Source organism: Lissotriton vulgaris, chromosome 1_1 (assembly GCF_964263255.1).
Source record: "Lissotriton vulgaris chromosome 1_1, aLisVul1.2, whole genome shotgun sequence".
Lineage (NCBI taxonomy): Eukaryota > Metazoa > Chordata > Amphibia > Caudata > Salamandridae > Lissotriton > Lissotriton vulgaris.
This window is the reverse complement of record NC_141685.1, coordinates 401,907,258-401,933,764: the sequence shown is the minus strand read 5'-3', so window position 1 is coordinate 401,933,764 and position 26,507 is coordinate 401,907,258. Positions and strand designations below refer to the sequence as shown.

Here is a 26,507-nt window from a genome sequence, read left to right as displayed (position 1 = left end):
CCAAGTCGGATGGCAAATTTAGTTTCGGTGTGGACCTTCGCACACTGAATCAGAATATTGTGGTGGATAATTTTCCGCTACCGAATATCAACGAACTAATTTTGTCATTAAAGGGTGGTAGTTTTTTTTTCGAAACTGGATTTACGAAGTGCGTACCATCAAATTAAGTTGCATTTATCACCACTGAGGGAGTTTACCAGTTTTCCCGAATGCCCTTTGGTCTCGCATCGGTGGCAGGGGTTTTTCAAAGGATGATGGGGTCAGTTTTGAAGGGAATAAGTAATGTGGTGTACTTTCAGGATGATGTTCTGCTGTTTGCAGAGACGGTTGAGCAACACAATCAAATTTTGAAGGAGGTCTTGAACAAGATGGCGCAAGCGGGGTTAACATTAAAGAAAGAGAAGTGCAAATTTGCTGTGGAAGAAGTGGAATATTTAGGTTACACGCTTACTGCTAGGGGCGTGAGACCGAAGAGGGATCTTTTGGAGTCGATAAGAAAGGCGCCGGCACCCTGTGACAAGGATCAATTGAGATTGTTCCTTGGCCTTATTGAATACTATGCGAAGTTTGTGGAGAATTTTTGCAGCAAGGACAGAGAAGATTAAGCTGGTGCTAAGGAAGGGATCTAGATTTGTGTGGGGTAATGAGCAGGACGAGTGCTTTGTTAACATCAAGTAGGGGATATGTGAGGCTAAAATCTTAACCCCATTTGATACCAAGCTGAAGTCTGTGTTGACGGTCGATGCCAGTGCCGTTGGTATTGGCGCAGTGTTAGCGCAGGAACATGATTCTGAGTTGAAGACTGTTGCTTTTGCGTCAAGGACACTCACCAATTCAGAAAGGAATTATTCCATTATTGAACGTTAGGCGTTGGCAGCTGCTTGGGGTTGCGAGTACTTCAGAATGTACTTGTGGGAATTTGAGTTCAGGATGTTGACAGATCATAAACCGTTGGTCAAAATATTGTCACCGGGTGGTGCTGGAAAAGGGTTGGCGAGGTTGGCTAGGTTAGCCGCTAGACTCCAGGAGTTTTTGTATAGGGTAGAGTATATTCCTGGGTGGAAGAATGGTCAGGCGGATGGGTTGTCAAGACTCCCCTTACCTTGGGAAGTGGTGGACAAATTGGCTGTTGAAGCTATGCAATCTGAGGGATCCGTGGCAGCAATAGATGAATTGGTGGATATGTGCACCGGGGCTATCAATAATAGTAGATCGAACTCCTGAATGGCTAGTGATGAGGTATTAAGTGGTGTGAGAGAATTGATTGTGAAAGGCCCTAGGAGGGAGAGTACTCTACCTATGGGTGTACGTCCTTATGTGAAGATTTTGGAAGATTTTTCAATTCTAGATGATGAGGGAAACGTCATGATGAAGGATGATAAATTCATTCCGCCTCAAGAATTAAGATTTATCTTGTTTAAGTTGGCACACGAGGGACACCTGGGGCAATCCCTTACAAAGAGGAGAATTAGGGAGTTTTTCTGGTGGCCGGGTATGGACCAGCAGGTTTTATAGTGGGTTGAGAGGTGTGCAGAGTGCTTCGAGAGCGAGAAAAGGTTGAGAGTTGGGTGTCGGGGGAACTTAGGAAAAATTGATAATCCAAATTTGCCTTGGCATATGTTTGCCTTGATTTTTATTAGTCCTTTCTACTCCTTGAGTCAGGATATGAGATTCGGGTTTGTCTTGATTGATGGAACTTCAAAGTGGTTGGGGTTGAAATTTACAAAATCAACGATTAACTTGTTGACTGAGGTTTTCAGGGAGGAGGGTTACCCTGTGAGACTGATAACTGACAATGGAACCGAATTGGTTTCAGAAGATATGGTGAAATTTCTAGATGTGTGTGGGATTGTTCACACCAGGACTTCATTGTACAACCCACAAAGAAATGGTATCGTTGAGAGGGCTAAGAGAATGGTGAAGGGTGCTATTCAGATGGCTGTGAGTTCTGGTGGGAGTGTAAGAAACATGGTTAATGACTTGGTCTGGGCATATAGGACAACAGTGAATGGGGTCACCGGTAAAGTTCCGTTCAACATTATGTGGGGACGTTTGGCAGGTACCAAACTAGGAAGAAGTTGTGGAAGGAAACTATTGACCTTAGTCAGTTTGGGTTCTAAAAGTTGGCAGCAACAAGGCACTGAGGCTTTGCACTGTGCATGTCTCATCCCAAATCATATGTTGTTTTTAAATTCTTCCATCTCACAGACAACATGCTTTGGCTTGGCTACTTCTAAAAAATTAAATACTCCTTCCTTCCCTGATTTGGAGGAATATTCGGGTTGGGAAAATTCTACGAAATTTTCAATTAGAGAATTGCAGACCTTTTTGCTAAATTCATCCTTTAACATATCCAGTTTGGATCCAAAGTGTTGGTTGATGTGGCACAGAAGTGCTGATTCGTGCCAGCATAGTTTTCTGGGCCTGACTGAGGGTTTTACACAGGTCAAAGTGGATCCACGTTTTGAGAGTGACCATTCAGTTACCACTTATTCTGTAGGCAAATTGTGTCAGAGTTGGCTCAAACATTCTACATTGGCGTCAGTAAAATTACATTTGTCTAAACTGACTGAGGAAGTTGACTTAAATGATTTCATAAAAGGCCCTGCTAAAGGTAGATCTAAAAAATGGATCTATGCCGTTTATAATGAACTCTGGAAAACATCACGGATTGAAGCGGCTACCCGCCTTAGGGCTATTGACCAAGCTAACTTGGAAAAAGTGCTTGCAGTTGTGGATAACAGTATAAACACCCTTTCCTCCCGAATTTACACATTGGACAATATTGTGTCATCTGTTGTTGAAATTGTACAGGATAAAGAGTCTGTTTTGTACCATGGTCAAAATCAATTGCGTTCTATTATGCAGTTTGCCTGGACCCTGCAGACACTGAAAAATGAAAAAGTGCCTTGGAATTACATTAATGTCACATCTCTGTTTGCACCTTTTAATTTAACTGAAAAACAAAGTTTGCTTTCAATGAGAGATGCTTCTTTTTCCATGTTACACATTGAACGATTAGAGTCTTTACCATTTTCAGTGGCAGAGGCCACAGCTGCAACGTGGCTTATCGACGGGTTGGTAACTTTGCCTTTTGCGCTTTTCCAGTTTACAAATTGCATGAAGTATTTTGCCATAGGCAGGTACAAACCGCTCGGCACCTCCTACTTACAAGAAGCCTGGTCGCTCCCTTTCACTTATAGGTGTCTTAGAGATGGGAAAGAGCTTTATCTGAAAGGGGATGAGTGTACAGAAATGCCAGATCACTCGTTGATGTGTAGACACATCCAATTGCATGGTTCTTGTAATCAAGACCGCCCTAATTTGGCATGTGTTTTGAAAGGTACACCAGTGCCTGCTATAGTCCCGACTTTCACCTTGTTGGGAAACGGGAGTTATTTACTTTTGAATAATGAGGATTGTTGTGAGTTATTGAAAGGCATAGCTTATGTTGTAACAGTCATGGGAACCTGGTTGTTTTGATCTGGCCGAGGATTCCGGCCTTGAAGTCTGAGTTCAATAAGATGAGCAGAATAAGAGCCTTATTGTCACAGAAGGAAGTTGCCCTGACATCTGCTCGCGAAACATTTGTCCTTCACGTAGCTAACACCCGCACAGAAGTGCATGCCTTATTAAACCCTGACCTTCCTTTACTTTTTGGTGAGCTAATTCATACAATCTTTAACGCATCCTCCACTTCGGGGCTGGCTCATTTTTTTAAAATAGTGAGCAGTGGTCTAGTGACTTCTTTCCAAAAGATATTTGGAGTCATTCCTGCTTTCTTTCATTCGATCTTCTCCAGCCTATTTGGTGGATTTCCAGTGATACTGGCGCTGGCTGCTGGCTTTTTGTTGCTGTTTTGTTTAATTCAAAATGGATGCCTGTCCTGTGTTCGCAAACGAACGGAAGCAGTTAACACTGTTTCGCAACAGGATGCTTGAATACTATGGTGTGCTGCCCCTTGCGACCTTAAGTGCATCGTATGGATTATCGTTTTGATTTTCCTATTTCACCTGTGTCCAGCCTGTGTTTCATTGCCTGAGCTGTGATTTCATTTGGGCCCTGGATTTGTGTCTCTGCAATTTGGTGTCTCCTGATGTGGATTATGATCATCTCATGAGTCCCTTAGTTACTCATGAATTGATTTGTTCTGACGGAAGGATTATGGCCTTTGCAGCAATGCATGGAGTTCTGGGTCGTTGGAATATATTTGCAGCGGCGCAAGATTTCTTGGCACACAGCTTCATTGAAAACCCACCGAGTTGTCCTCTGATGGTTACTAGAGGCTCCTGTAATTGAAGAGCATGTATGTTCTTTCTCACTATTAAATTGGATGGCTGAGTTATTTTCGGATGATAACAGTGACTACCTTTTGGAAGCGGTTGCTGCTTATTTCGCGTACTCAATTTTTGGCTGACTCCTATTGAGGCCTTTGATTGCATAATTTTTTTTCTTTTCTATCAAAATTTTTTTGGAATTATCATGGACATTTTTTTTATTCAGACCTATTGTCTTTACTAACAGTGGACAATAGTGGAGAAGTGTGGCTCAATGCTTAGAGCGGCAGACCTTGATGCAGAACGCTGGCCAGGGACCAGGGTTCGATTCCTGCCTCGGCGGATTTCGGGCTTAATTCCTCTGACCGGATATTCTTGCCTCAGTGCCGATTCTAAGCATGGGTCCCACACTGCAACTCTGGGCAATAGCTTGCTTAGTCTCCACAAAGGCCCCCTGATACACAAGGGATGCCTGGTTTCACCATGGGGGGCCCAGGAGTGGACACCCCACAAGGAAAAGCCAGGAGGGGTTCCCTTGTGGTAGGAGTACAAGCGCCGGGATGCCTCCGGGTCACTGTTCGCGCTATACAAATACGCCACATTTACATTTACATTACAGTGTCATGCTGGTGAGATTTTGGATTTTTGAGCGGACTAAATGATTTTTCCTCACCTACTCGATTTCGAACTGAACGTTTTATTGAACTCTGCTTTCAACAATTGAGTCCCTTTTCTTATCTTATCTTTTCTTATCTCATCTGATACGTGCTTGGATCAAGGGAGGGTGATATATAGATATATAGAGCCTGTAAGCTGTGTTAACTTGGCATGAGCTGTTTAGGAGTTTAAACACCATTTTACCTTTCTGCTGCTTTTGCACACGACACATAAGCTGCTGCTTTAGCTTTGAGCCTAGTATGCTGTTACACTGATATCAGCCTTGCTTGGCGAGCTGTGTCTGTACAGTGAGTGCTGAAACCTTCAAGGATATCTCAACACAGTAGTTGTTATGAGCACTGATCTTCGCACGTTCCTAGACATAACATACATGCAGCTGCAGCCAAGTTCTGGCTTTAGGCGCGTTTTATATTGCTTTGCACAAGAGCAGACAAATACACTTGATGGTGCTTCGCATGCAGAAGAGCATGTGATCCCTTACCACTAGGATCTTGAGGTATGGGGCCGCTCTGCTAAAACCCAAAAGAGACCTTCTTAGATATAATATAATATTCATACATATATATACATACTATAATATACTAGCTAGGGAGGGTGAGAATTAGGTTTGATTAAACCCTATTCATTTTAGCATAATACTATGCTTTCACCGTTTGTGTTCTATGGACTAGTGACTATGCTGATTACTTTGTTTCTTATAATATGTTTGCTTGTATTAGCTAAGATACTGCGTTTGAGAACACTGCATTAGTAAATAAACATTTCAAATATGCACGTGTCCTCTTTTACTCCTTGTTCTGAATTGAAATTATTGTATAACGAAAGAGTGTTCATGTGTTCCACATTACCTGAGGTGTACTAAGTTCATGTTCTGGTTTGTCTAAGCATTGGGAGTTTATGATGACCAATGAGACACTGTATCTAGTCTGGTAGGGGATTTTTGGGTACTAAGGTAAGTTTTGGCACACCCTAATTCACTGAGGTTCCAAGCCTCTCTGCACAGTTCTGTCTGAGCACGGAATCCCTGCGACAATACTTTCCAGAACCAGGGCACCAGGGTATAAAAGGAAGACATCAGACACCAACTCTTCAGTACACTTCTGGACCTGTGGATACTCTGCCAGGAAGAAGGACTGCTGTGCTGTTCCAAGGACTGCCACTCTGCTAGACTCCTGCTCTAAAGGAACTGCTGCCTTGCTGTGCTTACCAGCTGCCCGCTTGTCTGGGGAAGAATAATTTAAACTTCATCTTGAACCCAGGACCCTAGAGTGATTCAAATGGCTAGTCTGCTGGCCTCCTGACCTGTATCTCAGGGACATAAAAGGCTCCCCAACCAGCTCCTGCACCTCGCTGCAGTGGGTTCCTGACTCCCAATTGGTGCTTCTCAGGTCCTGGACCCTTGGTGTGGTTCACAAAATCTAGCTTTTGTGCTCTTTGCGACGGTGAATGGACCCATTTGCACTAAGACCGCGCTGCTTGCACTGAAATTTAGCTTGTCCCGCCACGAGCCCACCACTTCGCACAGTAAGCATAGATTGCCCATGGAGGACTGCCACCGCGAAGCACCAGCCTACCCATCCATGATTCCCAGCCTGCTCTTCATGCCATGACGACCACTGTCCACAACGCTCTCCTTGCTCCCTACAGCCCTCACCAACACAAATCTGACTCTTGGCATCAAATTTGAGAAGGTACAACTTCAGTGGGCTTACCTGGGACTGTGTCCGACCCGCGATCCATCGCAGTCTGCCTGAATTTTTTACTTTGACCTGGTTGAGCACGACAAGGTAGCAGCGGTTGGTGCTTTATGCTTTTAAGTGCTATTTTACAGTTTATTCTGTAAAAAATCATGCCTCCAATTATACTAATTTGGATTTTAATCTTTTTTATTATTTTTTTAATTACATTTAGCTAATTCTTTTCAAACCTGGTGTGGGATCAATTTTGCATGCGCTGCTCGGAGAGACATTTAATAGCTGCTTTAAAAAGTGCTACTTTGCCGGCCACCAGCTTGCTAGAACGCGCACACGCGTGTGCGACGTGCACAGCACTTTTTCCATTGCCTCTTCTGCATTCCTGATGGGGTCCTTTCCTTCCACTCCTTTTGGTAGGTTCAGTATACGGAGAATGCTGCGCCTAGAGCGCCCTTCTAAGTCCTGTGTTTTCTCTTCAAGTATCATTACCCTGCCTTGTAGGTCTTTTATGAAGTCCTGTTGTGCTCTCTGCCTGGGGTTGCAGCGTGGCGATGGTTGTGTCCCCGTCTACCAATTTTCTGTGGTTGTCTCGTAGTAGATTTAGGTCGGTGGCAAGCATTCTGAAGCGCTCCTCCATAGTGACTCTCTAGTATTATATGGCTTCTAAGGCCCTGTCAAGTTTGTCCGACATGGTGGTGTTGTGGTCTTGATCCGCGGTCTGAGATTCTGGGTTGGAGACTTGTTTCGCATCAAGCTGGAAGGTTGGGGTCCTCTGATCTCCTGATCGTGTATGGATAGTGGGCTTGCTACTCTTGTTTGTTGCTTGGGGCCTTGAAGCCTCTGTGGTGTCCCAATAATGGTCTAGTTTGGGCGATTTCTGGACACCAGTGATTGGTAATCGGTCTCTTTAGTTGGCTTCAGCCGGGCGGGTCATTCGTCCTAGTGGCGAAGGGTGGGGAGGTCCTCTGTTCCATGGTTTTGTGACTGGGCCTTCTCCATTTCGTTGACAGCCCAGGGCTTGCTTTTCTCTCTTTGGCGCGTGTGGGGGGGTGTCTCCCACCATGCGTTGGGACAGTTGGAGGTGGGACTGTGGCACTTGCACCCTGGCTCTACCTTCGTGCCTGATGCTGATTGTTAGGTGTTCCCTGTTGGGGGCCTGGTGCCTCTTGATCGAAACAGTCCTGCGATTCGGTGCTGAGGTTGTGGTTGGACTTCTCTGGGCCCATGTGCGCTATTGATCCAACCCCAAATGTCGGCAGCTCTGGGGCCTGCCGGTATTTTGGTTGGGGCCTTTAGCGGTTCATTGCGGCATTAGTCTTGTCGCTTTGAATCAATTCCGAGGGGGGGGGGAGTTCTGCTCTTTCCCCTCCTCCAGGGGTTCCAGAGATCCTGAAGACCCCCCTCCCCCCAGCCCCATTGGGTCCCCCGGTCTCCTTCCTGTGTTTTGGGCCTCGGTCCTGTTTTTGATTGAGTCTGAAGGCGGGGGTGAAAGGGGGAAGCTGGGACTCACTGGCCGGATGATGGTCATGTGGTTTCTCGCCTCCTGTCTACTGCCGCTCTGCTCCTTCTTCCGTGGGTGCCCTCTCCATGAGTGCCCTCTCCAGGATTCTGCCTCAGTTAGGGACCACCAGGTCGTGTGTCGTTGCTGGGATTACTCCCCCTGCTCTCTCTTTGTCGTCCCCACGTAGCTCACATGCCGACTATTGTGTCCACTCTGGTCATTGTTGGGTTTCTGGCTCGATCACGCACCTGGTCTCCGCGGTCTTCTTGCTTCTATGCAAGCGCTGCGGCGGTTTCTATTGTGATGAATTCACTACTGCCCACCTCTCTGTACCATCGGCGGGAAGGGACGTGTGTATCCTTTCTTGTTGCTGCTGGTGGGACGTTCCCGCTGTAGCTTGGCACCCCCTGGGGATCGGGGATGCCATTTCAGCGGTCCGTAGGCGGCCGCCATTTTGGGTTCAGGCGCTTCGATCTTGCGGCCGTCGAAATACAGTTGTATGCCCTTCTTTCTTGTGTTCTTCGGCAGCGCCACTTTTTGCTGGTCCGATTGTTGGACCTCACCTGCGCCCCTTTGTCGTTTTTGGGGTCACTACGTGGCAGATGATTGGATGGAGATTGTTGGGCCCGCCCGTGGAGCCTCAGGAAAACCCCTCCTCCATTGTGGCTGGTTTTGCCAGGCCCCTGAAAATGTATGGTCTGTAATGGGTGTGCGCCACCACATCCAAAGACCATGCCCTGAGCTTTAGTCACTGAAAAATAAATTTTCCTAGCTGGTGCTTTTCTTCTTAATGATACCTGCTTCACCAACTTTTTCTAATTTCTTATTTTTGAATTCCGCACTACTGCATAATGGGGCCACAAACCACCCCTAAGGAGTCTAGCAACACCTCCAAGCTACTACTGGAAGAAAGTTATGGAAACAGAATGGCTCAACAGCCTTCACCTACACTACCAAGACCCCACTAGCGACCTCATCAATGACACAACAACACCTGGATCACCACCTAGGCCAATACACTGCCACGCCTGACAAAATACCAAACTCAAAAGATCCAACAAACAAGCTAGCTGTTACAGCACTGACCTCCAAATACAATAGAGTTTGCAAACAACTCAAAAGAAAATGGAGAACCACCTAAAAAAACACATACAATGCCACACTTAGACACTATCACATCAAGAGAAAGAGACCAAGAAACCAGCCTGACCCTGAGAATCAAATCTAAATACAACGAATGCAAGGAACGTTTCACCACCAACAAGAATTCACCAACCAAACAGCTGCAACCAACAACATCACCCCTACACAAGAACTCTGCATCACCCTCCTTCACCTATTCCACTAAAAATCACTAAGATCTACAGCAACTTCGAACCTCAGCTACCCCACCACCCATCGATCTTCCCAGCCTGATAATTGCATCAACTAAAGACTACCAATTGACAGCATTGAACCCTCTATTCATTGAGGACACTGCAGCAATAATGAAGACGGTCCCCTAAGGGTACCCCACAGACCCCTATCTACAAACCACCATATCTTCAACCTGGGAAGAGCCACGATCAGTGCTGCACTCATTTCCATCATTAACACATCTCTCAAAATAGCCACCTTCCCAGCTAACTGCCAAAGTCCACACCCTCCTAAAAAAAACTCAATCGATAACCTTAAGTATTCAGCAACTGCTGACCCATCTTGCTGCTTCCCTTCCCAGCCAAAGTCATTGAGCAGATCCTCAACAAGCAACTCTCTGACAACCTAGAATTCCATAAACCTCTGGTCTACTCCCAATCAGGATTCCAAAACAATCACAGCACCGAAACAGCCCTCTTCGATGCCACAGACGGAATACGCACCATCCTCAGGCCTGGACAGGCCTGCACCCTCAATTATCCTTCTCAACCTCTCCGCTGCTTTAAACATTGTCTCCTACCATAGTCATTCGTCTCCAGACTGCACACAGTGTTAATAGAAGGACCAGCACTCCAATGGATAGCTTCCTTCTTTTCTGGAAGAACACAATGAGTCTGGCTCATTCCATTCACGTCAGATCCCAAATGCCTAATATGCGGAGTCCCACAGGGATCATCACTTTTCAACATGTGCATGACTCTTCTGGCTAACCTTTTCAGATCCCAGAGAATTAGCATCCTCTCCTACGCTGAGGAGACCCAGCTAATTTTTATTTTTCCCTCTCTGATAACAGTCCCCACCAAAACAAACTTGAAACAATGCATGACCAGCGTCAGCAATAGGATTAAAGAGAAATGCCTCCAATTCAACAGTCTCAAGACTGATTTACATATGAATGGGTCTAAACTCTGGTGGCATGGTGAGCAAAAGAACAATGGATTTAACCCAGATCTATTCACTGGGGGTGAATCTTTTTTAATTGCTTAAGTGGATCCTGACAAAGCGCTTAGAGACCCCTGGGTTATAATGCACTATATAAATCAAATAAATAAATAAATAAATAAATAACTATTTGATTTGCTCTGCATTCCGTCCATCATCTGTGTGTCTTTTGCTTTCTTGCTCTAAGTGCGCTGGGTATGCCCAGACGTGGGTCCCGGGCTCACTGTACCACTTGTTTCAAGCTAGGGTGGCTGATAAGGGGTGATGCCCTGAAACAGGCCCCAGGATGCTGGTTTCTGGTCCAGGGAGGACCTGGCTTGGCAGTTTGGGCTGGACTGTTCCCATGAGGCACAGGGTCAAGACTGATTTGCATATGGCTGGGTCTAAACTGGGGTGGCATGGGGAGCAAAAGAACAATGGATTTACACCAGATCTATTGACTGGGGTGAATGTTTGATTTGTTGTGCATTCCGTCCATCATCTGTGTGTCTTTCCCAGTTCAACACCGACAAAGCTGAAGTACTGATCTCTGAGAATAAGAACTAACCTTGGGCCGCCACCTGGTGGCCGCTGAAACCGGACCCTCACTCGCCCCAAGTGACCTCGCAAGGAACCTAGAGCTCATCTTGGACAGCAGCCTCACCGTGAAGTCCCAGGTCAGCGCCGTAACCTCCGCATGATACCACATCCTCCACATGTTAGTTAATTCTTCAAGCGACTCCTACTGGACACCAAACATACCATCATACAGGCCCTAATCACAAGCAGATTGGACTATGGCAATGTACTTTTTACACTGGCATCCCAACTCCTCTTCACAGACTTCAAACCATCCAAAACCCTGCCGCCATGTTTGTCCTTGACCTCCCGCACCAATGCCACACCACTCCCGAGAGAGCTCCACTGTCTCCCCCATGCAAAAACACTCCTAGTTCAAACTTCTCAGGCGCTCATTCAAGTCAGTACACAACACAAGACCAGCATACCTTAATCGCCGGCTTCACTTCAAGCACACTACAGGACAACTTTGATCAGGATCACTCTCACTTGCACACACACCCACAGAAGCAGAATGGCAGGTTGATCATTCTGCCAAGCTGCCAAGTCCTTAAATGACCCCCCCCCCCAACACATCAGGCCTCCTACTCACTTCTTGAATTCCTCATGAAGCTGAAGACCTGGTTTCTCAATTAGTCTTCTTGCGGGACCATCGAGGCTGACTGCACCCGGGCCAAGCCTCACCACACACCTACTCTCACCTCCTTAGTGCCTGGATACCCTCAAGGGTGACAAGCAGCTCTCGACTCATCCACCCTACATTACATTACACCTTTTTCGGACGCAGATCCTAATTTACCAAGCTTGATAAATGTTTTTCCTCTAAACAAATTGGGTTGTAAACACTAGATAAATCTACACTTCAACGTTGATCTTACTCTTTCTTATAGTGCGCAGCCTAAGTTGGTCCTTAACCGCATGCGCGCTAGCGGTTTTCCCGTTGAGCGCTGCGATTTTAAAAATCCCGCGTTACGTGACCGGGTCAACTCGTCACACGCACAGCGCAGGTACGCCCATGACGAGCTGACCTTGTCACACGCATCGAAGGGGTTAAATGATGCTTTGTAGGGTGTACTAGATTTTTACAGCTCCAACTGACTTTCATTATAAAATGGCCAATTTGTTTCGTATGAAATGGTTTCTTTGAATTTCTTTTATACCTTCTATCATATTCTATTCTTTGGCATTTTACGTATTCATATTAATGATTTCCTTCTTAATATGGCTTGAGTGTCCTTTAGGTGCATTATTTCATTAAATGGATTGTTGGTTTGCTAAACCACGTCCTTCAGGCTCGTTTTTCTGAAGGTTTCCCTTGCTGCATAGGTTAAACAATCAAAAAATGAGCAAAGCATGCCCGTATATGTATTTATTTAAGACGTTTTATATAGCGCTGGCTAGACCCGAAGGCATCAGAGTGCTTTACATGAGGATCAGAGCGTTACAGGTTACCTAATTACATCAATTACAGGTTTTAAGTATAGACCTAGGAGAAAACAAAAACATGCGATGCGGGGGAGGGAAGGAAATGCAACAAGCGATGAGAAAAACCTGTGTCAGATGTCCGGCTGGGTAGGTGACTGCCGAGGGGGTGAGTCCAAGCCAGACCCCTCTATAGCTGCATAGGACAGCTCCACCGGGCATTGACCAAGGTTCTTCGGGCTCTGTGGTAAGTACAAACAGCTTTGGTATCCGCCCAAGTGGCATAGTCCAAGTTCCATCGCAAGGCACCGGTCCTGGTGTCCCACGAGAATCGGTTGGTTTATGCTGGGGATAATCCCCTCCTCCACTTTTTTAGAAAGGATTTGGAGGATGGCTGCCATCTTAGGGTCAGGCACGTCCATAGGTCAAGCTTCCGTTTTCTTTATTCAGTCTGGCCCCAGTGCCTGAACCTCCTTACTCCCTGAGGCCTTTCTGCTGGTTCATGACATATATTAGGTCAGTGCCTAAACACGCACTTGAGATCTGGGATACTATCAAAGAGACAGACCCAGACCTGGTCTTTATCACCGAGACCTGGTTAAGTGAGGGCAACTGCCCAGACATTGCTAACACCCTGCCCCGAGTATAAAATAGTCAGACAAGATAGACTCGGGCGGAAGGGTTGGGGGCTAGCTATTCTATTCAAAGATCATATTACCTGCTTCCCATCACAATAACCCAGTCGGGAGAGCATAAATTACTGCCATTCGAATTATCCATTGGGATTCACAAAATATTAGGAGAAGTTGTGATCTATAATCCCCCAGGATATCAGGCAGACTTCAGCACCAAATTGCTCACTGAACTACTGCCCACATGTATGAAATACAAAAAGTTTTTTGTCATTGGAGACTTCAATGTCCATTACGAAAAAACTGACAACACAGCAACAGGTCATCTTGAAAACGATATGTCTATCCTTCAACTAAAACAATGGATTAAGGGACCTACACACACTGCAGCGCATACATTAGATCTTCTGTTCTCTAATATAGAAGACATTACAGTGAAAGAGATTAAAGCAATCACATGGACCGATCATTCAGTTATTACCTTCACTCTCCCCACACATGAAAAACTAGTAAGAGTCACCAAACCCATGCACAAAACATATAGAGCATGGAAATTGGTATCGCCTGACTCATTTTCCCACCATTTTTCTCCCAACAGCCTAGCAAGTCTGGAGAAACTGTCCCCTACCATAGGCGCATTGCACCTTGAAAAGAAATTATCAAAACATTAGACCAACTCGCACCAAAAACGAAATCCAAACCCAAGAAAACAGAATCTGAAAAGTGGTATATGATAGAACTTCAGACATTGAAAAAAGACTGTAAAACACTGGATGACAAGTGGCGGCTGTTCAGACTGAACTCTGATAAATTAGTGTTTAAAACACAACTGAGGGGTTATACCCAGGCAATCAAGAGAACAAAAAAAGCATATTTTACACAACAAATTAATGAGAATACAAATTCGGCAAAAGAGCTCTATAAAATAGTTCCACAAGCTTGGCTCCACGAGCTATGCAAGCCAATCTGCATGTCTCAAACTCTGCCGCTTCAGTAGACAGCTGAGATAAAATTAGCAATTTCTTCACGGACAAAATAGATACGATCTACTCGTCATTTACCAACATCCCCCCCAGTAAACACTGGCAACTGGGAAAACACTGACCCTCGACCAGACAGCCCTGCGCATTTAGATAGCTTCACCCCTTTCACAGAAAACGAGATCGCCAAAGCAATGGGGGGGGAAGTCAAATCAGGATCCCTTCTCGACCCATGTCCGCACTTTATCTTCTCACAACTTACACCTATTCTGTGCCCTTACATCACACAGCTGTTTAACCCATCACTGGAGACAGTGGCCTTTCCAGAGGTCTGGATACACGCCTTCGTAACCCCGCTACTGAAAAAGGTAGGATCTGATGTTAACAATCCATCCAATTACCGGCCAATTTCACAGCTTCCCTACCTCTCCAAGGTCTTGGAGAAACTTGTCAATAGACAGCTAATTAATTACCTAGAATCGAACGAGCTGCTGGATCCCACACAAACAGGTTTTAGGGCTACCAACAGCATAGAAGCAACTCTCCTGGCTGTCTTAGACAATGTAAGATCGTTGTTGGATCAGTGGAAGGCTGAAGCCCTGATCCTGTTAGACCTGTTGGCGGCGTTCGACGCAGTCTCACATCAACGTTTATTGGAAAAATAATATGAAAAATGGATTCATGCTAAGGCTCTGAAATGGCCGAGTTCATTTCTATGTAACAGAACTCAAACTGTACAGCTGGGTACCTTTTCTTCCACCCCAAAAACCTTAACTGCGTGGTTCCGCAGGGAGCATCCCTAGGCCCGACATTATTTAACGCCTATGTTCATCTTTGTCAAAGATTGGCATGAAATGGGGCTTCGGTATCTGTTCATATGCGGACGACACCCAACTGACAATAGCCATCAGAAACGAGCACGACGACACCAGAACCAAACTCAATAATTTTCTCACTGAGATGGCAAACTGGATGTCAGAGCATTGCTTAAAGCTCAATGCAGAGAAATCAGGAATCCTGCTTCTCGGCAGAGCCAATCACATTTGGGATTCATCCTGGTGGCCCCATTCATTGGGCATGGCGCCAGCACCAAAACAGTCCGTCAAAAACGTGGGCATCACCATTGGCAATACTTTGTCAATGTTTAAATACATGCGAATCCTGTGTGGCAGAAGCTTCGACACCCTGAAGCTCCTAAAAAGACTATTTCCGTGGATCCCTCTGGACAGCAGGAGGACCATCACACAGGCACTGCTTGTCAGTAGGTTGGATTACGGAAACTCACTTTTTGTCGGCATGCCAGATTATCTTTTTAAACGTTTACAGGTCATACAGAATGCAGCAGCTAGATTGGTGTGCAGGGAGAATAGATATAGTTCTGCAACAAAATGTTTAAAACCGCTTCACTGAGTGCCCATGCGCCAAAGAGCACGTTTTAAACTCCTAGGGCACGCCTATTGGGCTCTTCATAACACAGGCCCCAAGATTCTCCAGAACAGAATCAAATTCTATATCCCATCCAGATGCCTACGGTCACACTCTTTAGCATTAGCCGAGACCAAAAGAACCAGTAAGAGCAGGACAGGTGGACGGTCTTTTTCGCACCTTGCAGCACTTCATTGGAATGAGCTTCTGCTGGATTTATGACTAACCGATAAACACATGACGTTCAGGAAAAAAATCAAAACATACCTATTCCCTAACTCCCCTTTCTGACGCTGCCCCTATTAATCACAACCTGTCCTGCCACGTCTCTGCTACACCTAGCGCCGGGATGACTGTTGCGCTTTATAAATAAATAATATGCCTGTTTCCCCCTCTATGGTGAAACTATTATTTTGGCTGCCATTGTCAGGCGTGGTTCTCTGACCTGTAGTGTATTGAACCGTTATGCTGTGGAATTCTCTCCGCTCCCCTGGCTTCCCACGGTGACCGCCGGCAATCCGGGCTGCCCCCCCCCCACTTACCGCCTCCGTACTCCCGCAGAGCTTCGTGATATGCCTCTGGAAATCCCCTCTGTGCCAGAGTCGCTCCTGAGGGTCACCTAGGGCGTTGCCAACTGCCATTCCCTCCAGCTCACCACCGTTCCCGCCGAGGAGACAATCTGCCTCCAGTCGACTCAGCTTCCTAGTGGGTTGCACTGGCGGCATGCCGCATACCACTGTACTCATCCAGTGACCTGGTTCATCCATGTGGGTCACTCTGGGCAATTTGGAAGCTCATTCAACACTCACATCAAAACTATGACCACTTATTTTCATAGCCAACCAGTTGTATTCCCTATTCATACTCTGTCACAGGTCTGTTACAAAGGACTTTGAGCAAAGCATAAATATTTTAGGGTGACCATATGTTGCTGGGGTTTCACAAAATGCACAACAAAATGTTAGCCTTGCTAATTACATTAAGGTACATGCAGTTGACTTGTTAATTTTTTATACATGAGAGCAGACTATAGATTACAAACTATCCCTTCTCAAATCAATTCATTAATATATGAAAACTGTAACTAGTCTTATGTAAAGTAAAAGCCAATTACACTATACTGTGGGACACAATAAATATGCTTATGTACACAATTTGTTCTTCTTTAAGAGCTTTAACAATTTTTGGGTCTGGTTGCACGATGTATAACTGCAGATACAGAAGGTAACTCCTCAGGCACTCAGTAAGCTGCACAACCTTCCATAACTCATTGTTCCATCTATGAAAATAATATACGATTGAAAGAATTTTTGACATGACGCGAGGCTGTATGATACTTCTGAGCACGAACATAATACAATGGCTTTGTCTGGGATATGCAAGAAGCATTATTGTATAATTCTTATGATTTAATTATCAAGTTGATAAAGCAGGTGGTTTCAAGAAATCGAACTATTTTGTACTCTATAGATTCTACTGCACAGCCGAGAAATGTAAGTACTACAAAGATTAGGAGATGAGCTGCACAAAATGTCAGCAGCTTTTCGGAAATTATTCTTAGTAACACCTCAACCTGGTATATCTTCTGGGAGTGTATATGTATACCGCTTGTCAGAATAATTCAAAGGCAAATTTAGTTGAATTGTACTTTCATTCTGCTTTGTGCTTTAAATGAAGATGAAAAGATGCAGACCTTTGCTTCTTGTTAGTCACATGATTTCAGTCCGATTTCATTTTTTTTAACATCTTTTAGTCCTTTAATGGCATGCCAGTGGACCATGTAGATAAAATATTTGTCCTTCTCAAAGATATGTGTTGGGGATGTGGTTTAAATCCTCAAGAGGCAGCAAGGATTGAATGTTTGCCTTACATTCTACCTTTGATTAGATGTAGAGATATCTGATGAGTGTAATGGAAGATAATGTATTCCCATCGTAGCAAGCTGACTCTTAAACCCACTTGATTTATAGTTATGAAAATAATCGTAATCTAAAAGCAGGTTGTCACTGTTTTCATGCAGATTGTAATCATAAGGGTTACAAACTTGCTTTTGGATTACTTATTGAAACCTTGTATGTTTTTTTTTTTTGTCTTGACTTGACTTGTGGATTTGGAGATGAGAAAGGGGTGATGGGTAGTAGGTGATTTGTGGCATTGATTGTAGGGAAAAGGTCCCCTGATGTTGATGTGTCTCACACAAGTAATAATCTTCTTTGCTAAGTAAATTACTTTCTTTAGGTCACTTAGGAAAACAACCTCTTTTAATAGGTTTTCTTTATTACTGCTTTTTTTAAAATACTAATTAAGTTAACCTAGCAATGAATTCCCTTTGTCCTGATGTTCTAAGTGAAGTTCCCAGGAATTTACCTGCTGGCTGTTTCATTGTTGTGATTCTGCTCTACTGTGAGTATGTCCTCTCATTGGCTTGGCGTGTGCCCAAGCAGGTTTATTATATATTGTGCTGTAACAAATTCAGAAAATAACATAGCTTCTAAGCCCTCAAGGAGCACTAGCAAAATTCAGATGCTGTCAAGTTATGAAGCATTCGTTGTCATTTATGAAAATAAAATCCATGGTTCCTTTTCATCACAAAGACATTTATTTTTAAACAGCTGCCTTATACAAAATCTGAATACTTTTGTCGGAGTACATTAAAACGAATACAGGTTGATTGAGTAATACATGCAACTTTTTGATAGTTAAATGAGCATATACGTCAGTGTGATTGACTGTCTTATTGTGCATCTCTTTGATGACGTATCAAATTTAGAAGAGGCTGTCTTTTTATGCAATAAAAGTTCCTCGTTTTTAATTTTCAGCTGAAAAACATGCTGGCTGCCCTTGTGTTACTGCCTCTGTGGACGATATCTACTTTGAGCAAACTATAAGGTAATGTGTGATCTGCATGTTACGGACCACATTTTAAAATTGAAAGATCATGTGTTTTGCTTTAACTGTTTTAGTTAACTGCAAGTTTTTTTCCTGAAGGTCTTGACCGCTTTATTTGGGTAAAATAACATCCTATTGTTATTGCATGGTAGAAAGGGGACTGTTTATTTGTAGGTGTGTCGTAAGTTGGGACACTGTAGTTTCGAGTGGCCACCTAATAGGAAGGAATAAACTTAGTTAAAAATGAACAATATTTTTTAGCACTTTAAAGTTGGCATGAATCAGGCAGCCATTTTCACAGTGACATTCACCAATAGTAATTACAGCTTCTGTTTGAAGTACTTCTGTATCTTAGGTATTTAGTACCTCACCTCTTTCATAAAAATCTGAATTTCAGGCTGTCTGTGTGTATCAAGGGAAGCTATCAAGATAGACTTTCTATCCACGCTTTTAAGCGTAGGATTAGCACAGTGCCATCCACACTGAGATAGAAAGGGACAAAATCTTTTGCCATTTCTACAGCAAAGTTTTTAAGCATAGGATTAGCACAGTGCTATCCATGCCGAGCTGTAAAATGGCCAAAGCCTTTTACCACTCCAAGCACAGTATTACAGCTTTGGATTGGTAAAATACCATCCAAGCAAACCTGAAGTGAATAAAAGCAACCCCTGACACGTATTTTGTTCTCATTAGAGCTCTTCAGAGAGGTATAGCTTTGTCCAGACACAAGGGAGCACCCAGTAGAAGTCAACACAAAACCATTTTAGGTATAGAGTGATGCATAAACGATGCAAAAAAAGAACAGATGGCAAAAGACTTTGTCCCTTTCTATCTCAGCGTGTCCTTTCTATCTCCGCGTGGATGGCACTGTGCTAATCCTACGTTTTAAAGGCTTTTATAGAAAAGCAGACATTTGAGGTGAGCAAAAAGTGCTCTATACTGGAGCTGCTTTCCACCTACACTTGAGAACTACCCAGAGTTCTCTGCTTCCTTCTTTTTTTGTATGTATGTATGTATGTATATATGTGTATATATGTATATGTGAACATACATATAAACACACATAAATATAAAACTTATACTTACCACTCTTACTTTATCCAGTAAAGTACTCCTGAAGTAAAGTACTGCCATGTAAAGGTACTCCTGATCTAATAACTGTGTGTAATTACTCCCTATGTAAAATCCAACAATGTAAAGACTGCTATTCGAGATTTTGATGTTAGGAGGTGGGAAGTGTAATCTCCCTCAAACGCAGTTCATATCTTTGTAAGGTAGAGAGCTTAGTTCTTTGAATTGCATGATAAAAAGTGATTTTGATTGTCTGTCTTCTAGGGAAATAAGGTCTATGATGAATGGATGCTTTTGAGTAAATGCTGCAGTTACCTATTATTGAGTAAGCAGATATTATTTAGAACATTTGCTAGATTCATTTCTGGACTGCAAAAATGAACTAAATATTTATGGATTGTAAATTGAGTGAAGAAATAAACAAAAATCCTTTTGGCCTTTACTATTTCAGACGTTATATCTGTAATACAGAACGTTTTCTGGGGAAAATAGTGTCCCTTCCAACTGCACTCAACAGAATGTTCAGGGTTCCACAGTTAATCTGTTCTCCCACACTGCTGCCAGTCAAAGCAAGCACAGCTATAGTGTCACCTAATGCACCATAATCTGAACAAGGGTGAAGACTGTTTTATTATTAGCTCAATCCAAACGCTGTTGATGAACAGGAGCAGCCTTGGAGATCCATTGCACTGCCAACCCCCATCATTTGCAGCTACCTGTCTGTTTGATTCTGTAACTGTAGGGTTCGGTGGAGCAGAAGAGGGAATTTTTTGCATATGCTTAAAGCAGGCAGTTGAAACTCCATTGTACCCGACTGCCCACTGTAATTAGTACAGCGACAGACTGATGAATATGCTGTGGTTTTAATGTGCACTTTATACTCTGCCTCTGGAGTGCCAATTAGTTCTTATTAAAATCAACCGACCACATCAAAACAGAACGAAAATTTAAACTCCTTCTCTAAAGCAACTGGCACCCATCTGACTAGAACATCACTCTCTTAAGCAAGCATCAATCTGTGGCATATATATATATATATATATATATATATATATATATATATATATATATATATATATATATATATATATATAAAATCAGGCTTTACGTGACACTCTAAAAACAAACAGTTTGCCACAGTAGCTTATCTGGTGTACCAAGTGTTTCCTTTTATTTTTGTTTCTGTGGCAAACAGAACTCTGTGTTCCCTTTATATTTAAAAGGAGAGTGGGCGGGATGTGGCCATGCAAGATGGCCAACATGAAGAGCTTTTAGGAGGCTCCTGAGAAGCCCCAGTTTGTTCTGTAGAATCCTGCCTTATTTTTGGAACCTGGCGTATCGCTGGGTCCCGTCTGGATAGCGCGGGCTGGGGCCACTCGCGACGTGCCTGGAGGCTTCTGGCGGCCGGAGCTGAGGACTGAGGGGCGCTGCTGCGGCCGGCGCTGGGGAAGCCACCTTTCCCTGTGATCCAGCCCTACTGAAGCAAAGGCGCGTCTCTTGAGGAACGGCACAACCCGACTGATAGCCAAGAGAGGGGGTCCGGTTGTTACCGACGCCGGAAGATCTAGCTGCGGTAGCATCTGAGACCTGTATCGGCGGGCCACTCCTCTCTCCTTTGAGTGGCCCAGTTCTGACTGAGACCGGCCGGGCCCTGCAGCTCCAAGGCTAGGAGTCCCAGACTCTGACTGGATGGAGGGCAGAGAAGCACAGCTCTGAACGTGCAGCACTTCTTCTGGGGAAGCTGGTGGCCTCTAAATCTACGGTGGGGAGACAGGCGTGGCACTCGTTGAGGCTGGGCCCTGGTGAGTCTCTCTTCCGCGCACAGCCAGGGGACTGAATTTTGGCCACTGCTAGACAACGCTGGTGTCATCAAAGCCTAGGCGGCCCCGGCTGCTGTTGCCCCTGCCCTAGATTGGCACGTGGCCTGCTGGACAACCACGGGGCCAGAACGTTAATGTTTGGGGCTAAGCTGGAGCCTTTTGGGCCGTGTTTCACCTACTGTTGTGCGGCGCGTGTTGCCTGTGCTGATTTCCTGGGATATTATCCTACCTAGTCATTGGGGATCCCTGGGGGCCCCACATACATTTGACTGTCTGGTCCTCCTGAATTGGCATACATGGGGGCTCCCATAAGGGAAAGCTGACTTGTCGTGGCCTTACTGGCTTGTCGCTCTTTGGAGCACAAAGAGGGCCCTTGCGCTTGATCCTGGTGTTGTGCTGCCCCATCTTTCGGCCTGTGGCATTGGGAGTGTTTTGTTCAGCCTTCAGAGCATGGCTTGACCAGGGGCCTTGGTGCTTATTTGCCATGGGGAGGAATAAACAAGCAGGGGCTACCCAGCGGGTCACTATGGAACACTGCACAACCCGGCGCATGCTTCACAGCTTAGTATGCGACACAGCTCCGGCCATGGGGACCAGGATCCTGAGTTGGCTGCAGGAGAGCCTAGGAGGGCTGAGATACTGGCAGTCATTCAGGGCTCTAGGTTGGCCCTGTAAAACAAAATTGAGACTGTGGCCCTCCAGGTAAGTTTACCTCTGTAAGGTCGCTGAAAAAGTCAGGTTGGCTATGGGTTCCATTGAAGTGCTTTAAACTGAGGTAGCTACCTTTCAGAAGCAGGATGCTGCAGTCTCATCCAGGTCTGGGGCCCTGCAGGCTAAAGTAGAAGATGCGGAGTGGCGGTCACGCTGCAATAATGTGTGCCTTTTGGGGTCTCCGAAACGAGCCGAGGGGTTGACCACAGACCAATTTGTTCAGTAATGGATTTGTGGCACCATGAAGCCCTGTGGCTGTCTCCCATGTTTGCCATTGAGAGGGCACACCATGTCCAGATGGCTCCAACTCGTCCTGGGGCTCCACCACGGGCCATCAAAGCACGCACAAAGCACAAAGACTATATTCTCAGGGCTGCCAGGGACACTGCCAAGTATGAAAACCAAAGGATATCCATTTATCCGGATTACATCAACAAGGTGCAGGGCACCTGGAAAACATTCTTGGAGGTCAAAGCCAAGCTTTCCTCGATGGGCCTTAGGTGTACCCAGCGAGGCTGAGAGTATAATCAGGGGGTAAATCACACTTTTTTTGATTATCCTGATGATGTGTGGCGTTGGCAGAAGGTCTGGCATAGGGTGCCAAGGAATGTACTGGATCCTGGAGGACTGGGAGGCAGAGGCACGCTGATTTGGAGGATTCCAAGCGGGAGAGCTGGTGGGGGGCCCTACTCTGGGGGCCGACAGTCCCCTGAGAGAAGTGGTCCTACCAAGGTGGAGATTCATGGTGATGGAACCATGACTCTGAACCTGTCTGTCCGGCAACTGGAGTTTGGGTGGAGGGATGTCGCCAATGTAGGAGGAGGCTGTGATGCAGAATGATTCAGCGACATGATGTGGCAATTAATGTAGTACAAACATCTGCAATGTTACCTAACTATCTTTCTTTCTTTGCGCTGGGAAGACTTAACTTGTTTTCTTTCATCGCATGCTGAGTGTTCATGGTAGGGGCTTGCATAACTGGGACTGTTGGATTGCAAAGTGATCATTTGCCGGGGTATGTCATAATCTGTATCATGGTATTTTGCATGTTGGATCATGTCTTGTTGGATAGCCTCTCCACATTAGTGGTAGGCAATGGTGATTTGCCGTGTGGTATACTATTGATATGCAGGATATCCCACCCGGAGGGGGGGGGGGTTGATTTCTGATCCCACTGTTCTGAATTTGTTGATTTTCATTTCTGTGTTGGATTGTTGACAGTGCACATGTACTCTTGTTTGGTGGCTTTTGATGTAGAATCTCCAGGGGGGGGGGGGGGGCGGTCGCATGGTCCGACCAAGTACATAAACTTGCTACGCCTGTGGCTGATCAAATTAATATTATCACATGGAATGTTCGTGGGATCCGAGACCACTCCAAGTGTTACAGAATCCACTCGTTTCTCAAGTGCCATAAGATCCAAATTGCTGGTCTCTAAGCAACAAATGGAAGGGTCAGTTGTTTTTGGCTTATTCCTCCTACACTAGGGGGTGGCCCTCTGGGTTGCTCTTGGTGTCCTCTTTAAGAACACCTACAGCAAAGCGGATTTGGAAGCATGCTATGTCCTGTTACAGGGTTCCTTGGATAGCAAGGAGCTCACAATACTAAACTTGTATCTCCTCAATGTTGATGGCCTGCATTTCCTTGAAGGGAGGCAGGATTTATTGCGGGCAGTGCAGACGTTCCCATACTCTGGGCTGAGATTTTTAATTGTATCTTAGATGGGGTGGACCACTATGCACTTAAAAGAGGCCCTAAACAGCTAAAGGTAGACCCTCTTAGGAGGGTGATGCATAATCTGGGTTTACTGGATGGTTGGTGAGCACTGCTCCAGTGTGGTTTTGAATACACCTGTTCTTCCCAGGCTCGCAATATCTACAGTCATTTGGAGTGTTTCTTGAAGGGAAGTCTGGATCATTCCCGGCTAGACGCGGTGAAAACATTTGGTGAGATTTCTCTCAGATCATGCCCCAACATTACTAATACTGGTCTGGGGAGAGAAGCTGAGTGGGTTCAGATTATGGTGTATGCCTTCCGGTCTCCTTACGTATGTAACTTGCAGGGCGGACAGCTCTGGAGAATAATCCAACTAGGAACTGGGGGACCATGGACACTAGAGCGGTTGATTGAGAGATGCTGAAAGCTGTAGTTGTAGGATAATGCATTGGGACAGTCTGCAGTGTCCGTTGGTGACTCATAGCGACTTTAAAACACAGGCGGGTTAGTTAGCCGACCTACAGAAACAGGAGGTGCACTTGCCAGATGTGTGTACAACGACTTTAGCGATACATAGAGAACTGCAATAATTCTACGAAACCCTGGATAAGACTGCCGTTAAATCCTACCATCAGTTGTTACATAGAGAGGTTAATAAGTCTGGTAAGCTTCTGGCATTGTAGTGTAGTTCCTATTTTCCCAATAGGCCCTGCGCATTGGAATAACATAAGCAGTAGTATCGACGTAGAAGTGCGGATCTTCCAGGCCTCTACTGACTATGCTAAACTTAATTGGGTTTGTTACCAACTAGCTCAGAGGTCACTGGAAACTTTCTTGACTGAATAGGAAGTGATCAGCTTCCCTAGCACAGACAAGAAGGGATTCAGTTTTCCAACAACCGTGCAACATGACAACTTTGCACCTCAGATAAGAGTCAATCTCTAGGGCCGTGTGAAACAATAGACCGTTATTTTTCTCAGTCAGTGGTTGTGCAGTTTACTTTCACAATATGTAGAGAATAGAGAGACGGGCGTTTTCAATAAAGGGTAACATTTATTGAACAGTCTTTCTTCTCGTACAAGAGAAATGAATTGCCACAATTGCAAGACTTGTTATCTTAACCCCTTCCACACTCATGACGAGCTGGGCTCGTCATGGTGTAGCCTCCTCAAACACTGATGACGAGCCCAGCTCGTCATAAAACAATGTAAAACAACAATTTGCAGCACAGATGGGGAAAACGCATAGCAGCCATGGAGTTAAAAAGTACGTACAGTAAGATGAGTATTACGAAATAATACTGTAAAAGCATTGATATGGTTTCTTAGCCATACAATGGTTTAAAATGAATAAAACATATATACATTCATATATACATTAGGCTAAAATACTCAACTGGTGCTTCTAACTACGCCTACCCCAGTGTACCTGACCTAAGCCTAATACTTGGGAGGGGAGTAAGTAAGTAGCTTTAAGTTAAGTTGGTTTTGCCAAGGTTTGCTTCAAGAATTCTCTCTAAGGGTTTAGTCAACACCATACCTCTGGAATAGAATGATGGAGGTCTGGTATCTCCTTCAGGGGGTCGATATCCCAGTCACCCGCAAGGGTAGACTAGAAACGCCGGAGCTGGATTTCTCTGCAGGAGAAAAGACAGCGTCTCTCTCAGCGCGTCGAGGAGGAGGAGGAGGAGGAGCAGCGTCCGCGGGCAGCTTGCATCTGCTGGGCTCTTGCAGGGGGACGGCTGTTCAGCTCCCAAGTTCACCACACCATCGTTCGCTAGTTAGCAGCGATAGCAGTAGCGATAGCAGCTATGGTATCATCAGCATAACAGCAACTTCAGCAGCAGCGAGACAGCGTTTGCTTAAGGCAACGTTGGTAATATTTATACCTGAAAGGTGCCTTGTTTGAAGTAAGTTTTTGGACATAAGACGTCAATAAAGATGTCACTAGGAGGTGATCGTCTATCAGTGCTCATTAGAGTTCTATTACTAATAAAAACATAGCAAGCGGGGATTTCCCAGGTTGCTGAGTTTTTATCTTGTTGAAGAACTCGGAGTGTTAATCTAGGAATCTTAGATAGTAACTTCTGCTATGTCATTGCACTAATTGGTTGCAAAGGAAGTGGCAGAGAAAGCGATTCTGAAATGTGGCTCTGTTCGTGTGAGGCCAGAGACGAATTTCTGAATATTGCACTTGAACGGTTATGCCAATATAGGGAATACATGCATTTATAGCCGAATAGGGGCATAAGGTCACAGTATCGATCAGGGTCCTAGATTAGAACGCTACACCCAGTCCACGAATTCATGTCTATCAAATTACTAAAACTAAAGCAATAAGATGCATGTGTAACATTGCCCACCCCAAAATACATATATGCATTTGAAATAGGCGGATTTGTAATACGTGAAAATTTAGGTACTGTACGTTTTTGAAGCATAGAAATCATTCAAAAATTATAGCATATGAAATCAATGAACGATTATGCAAAGAGAATTACACATGAAATATCTCTGAATACAGAAGAAGGGCGAGATAATTTCATCACATATAAATGCATTGCAGTAAAATGTGTTAGAGGCTGGTGTAAAGTTATTATGTCTCTAGATGTATTTAGAAATAGAAGTCGAAGCTTCTGTTCTCTATGAATAGTTTTACTTTAAGCAAAGAATATTTCGTGCCAAAAAAGGGTGAATATTAAAAGGTGTTCAATTCAAACGAATCCTTGCTTGAATGGGGAAATTAGAGTTCCAACGCTTTTAGCAGTTTTTGTTG

General features: G+C 44.7%; 1 protein-coding gene across 14 annotated transcripts in view; it reads left to right on the top strand.

Moving 5' to 3' along the window:
- The window catches only part of ACOT11 (acyl-CoA thioesterase 11), a 791,760-nt gene that overhangs the window by 474,943 nt on the left and 290,310 nt on the right, over window positions 1-26,507 (top strand). For all 14 annotated transcript variants that reach the window (XM_086952551.1, XM_086952558.1, XM_086952565.1 and 11 more), the window contains one exon: window positions 18,345-18,414. In XM_086952551.1, the coding sequence (XP_086808677.1) occupies window positions 18,345-18,414 (70 nt within the window). The remainder of the gene's footprint in view (window positions 1-18,344; window positions 18,415-26,507) is intronic.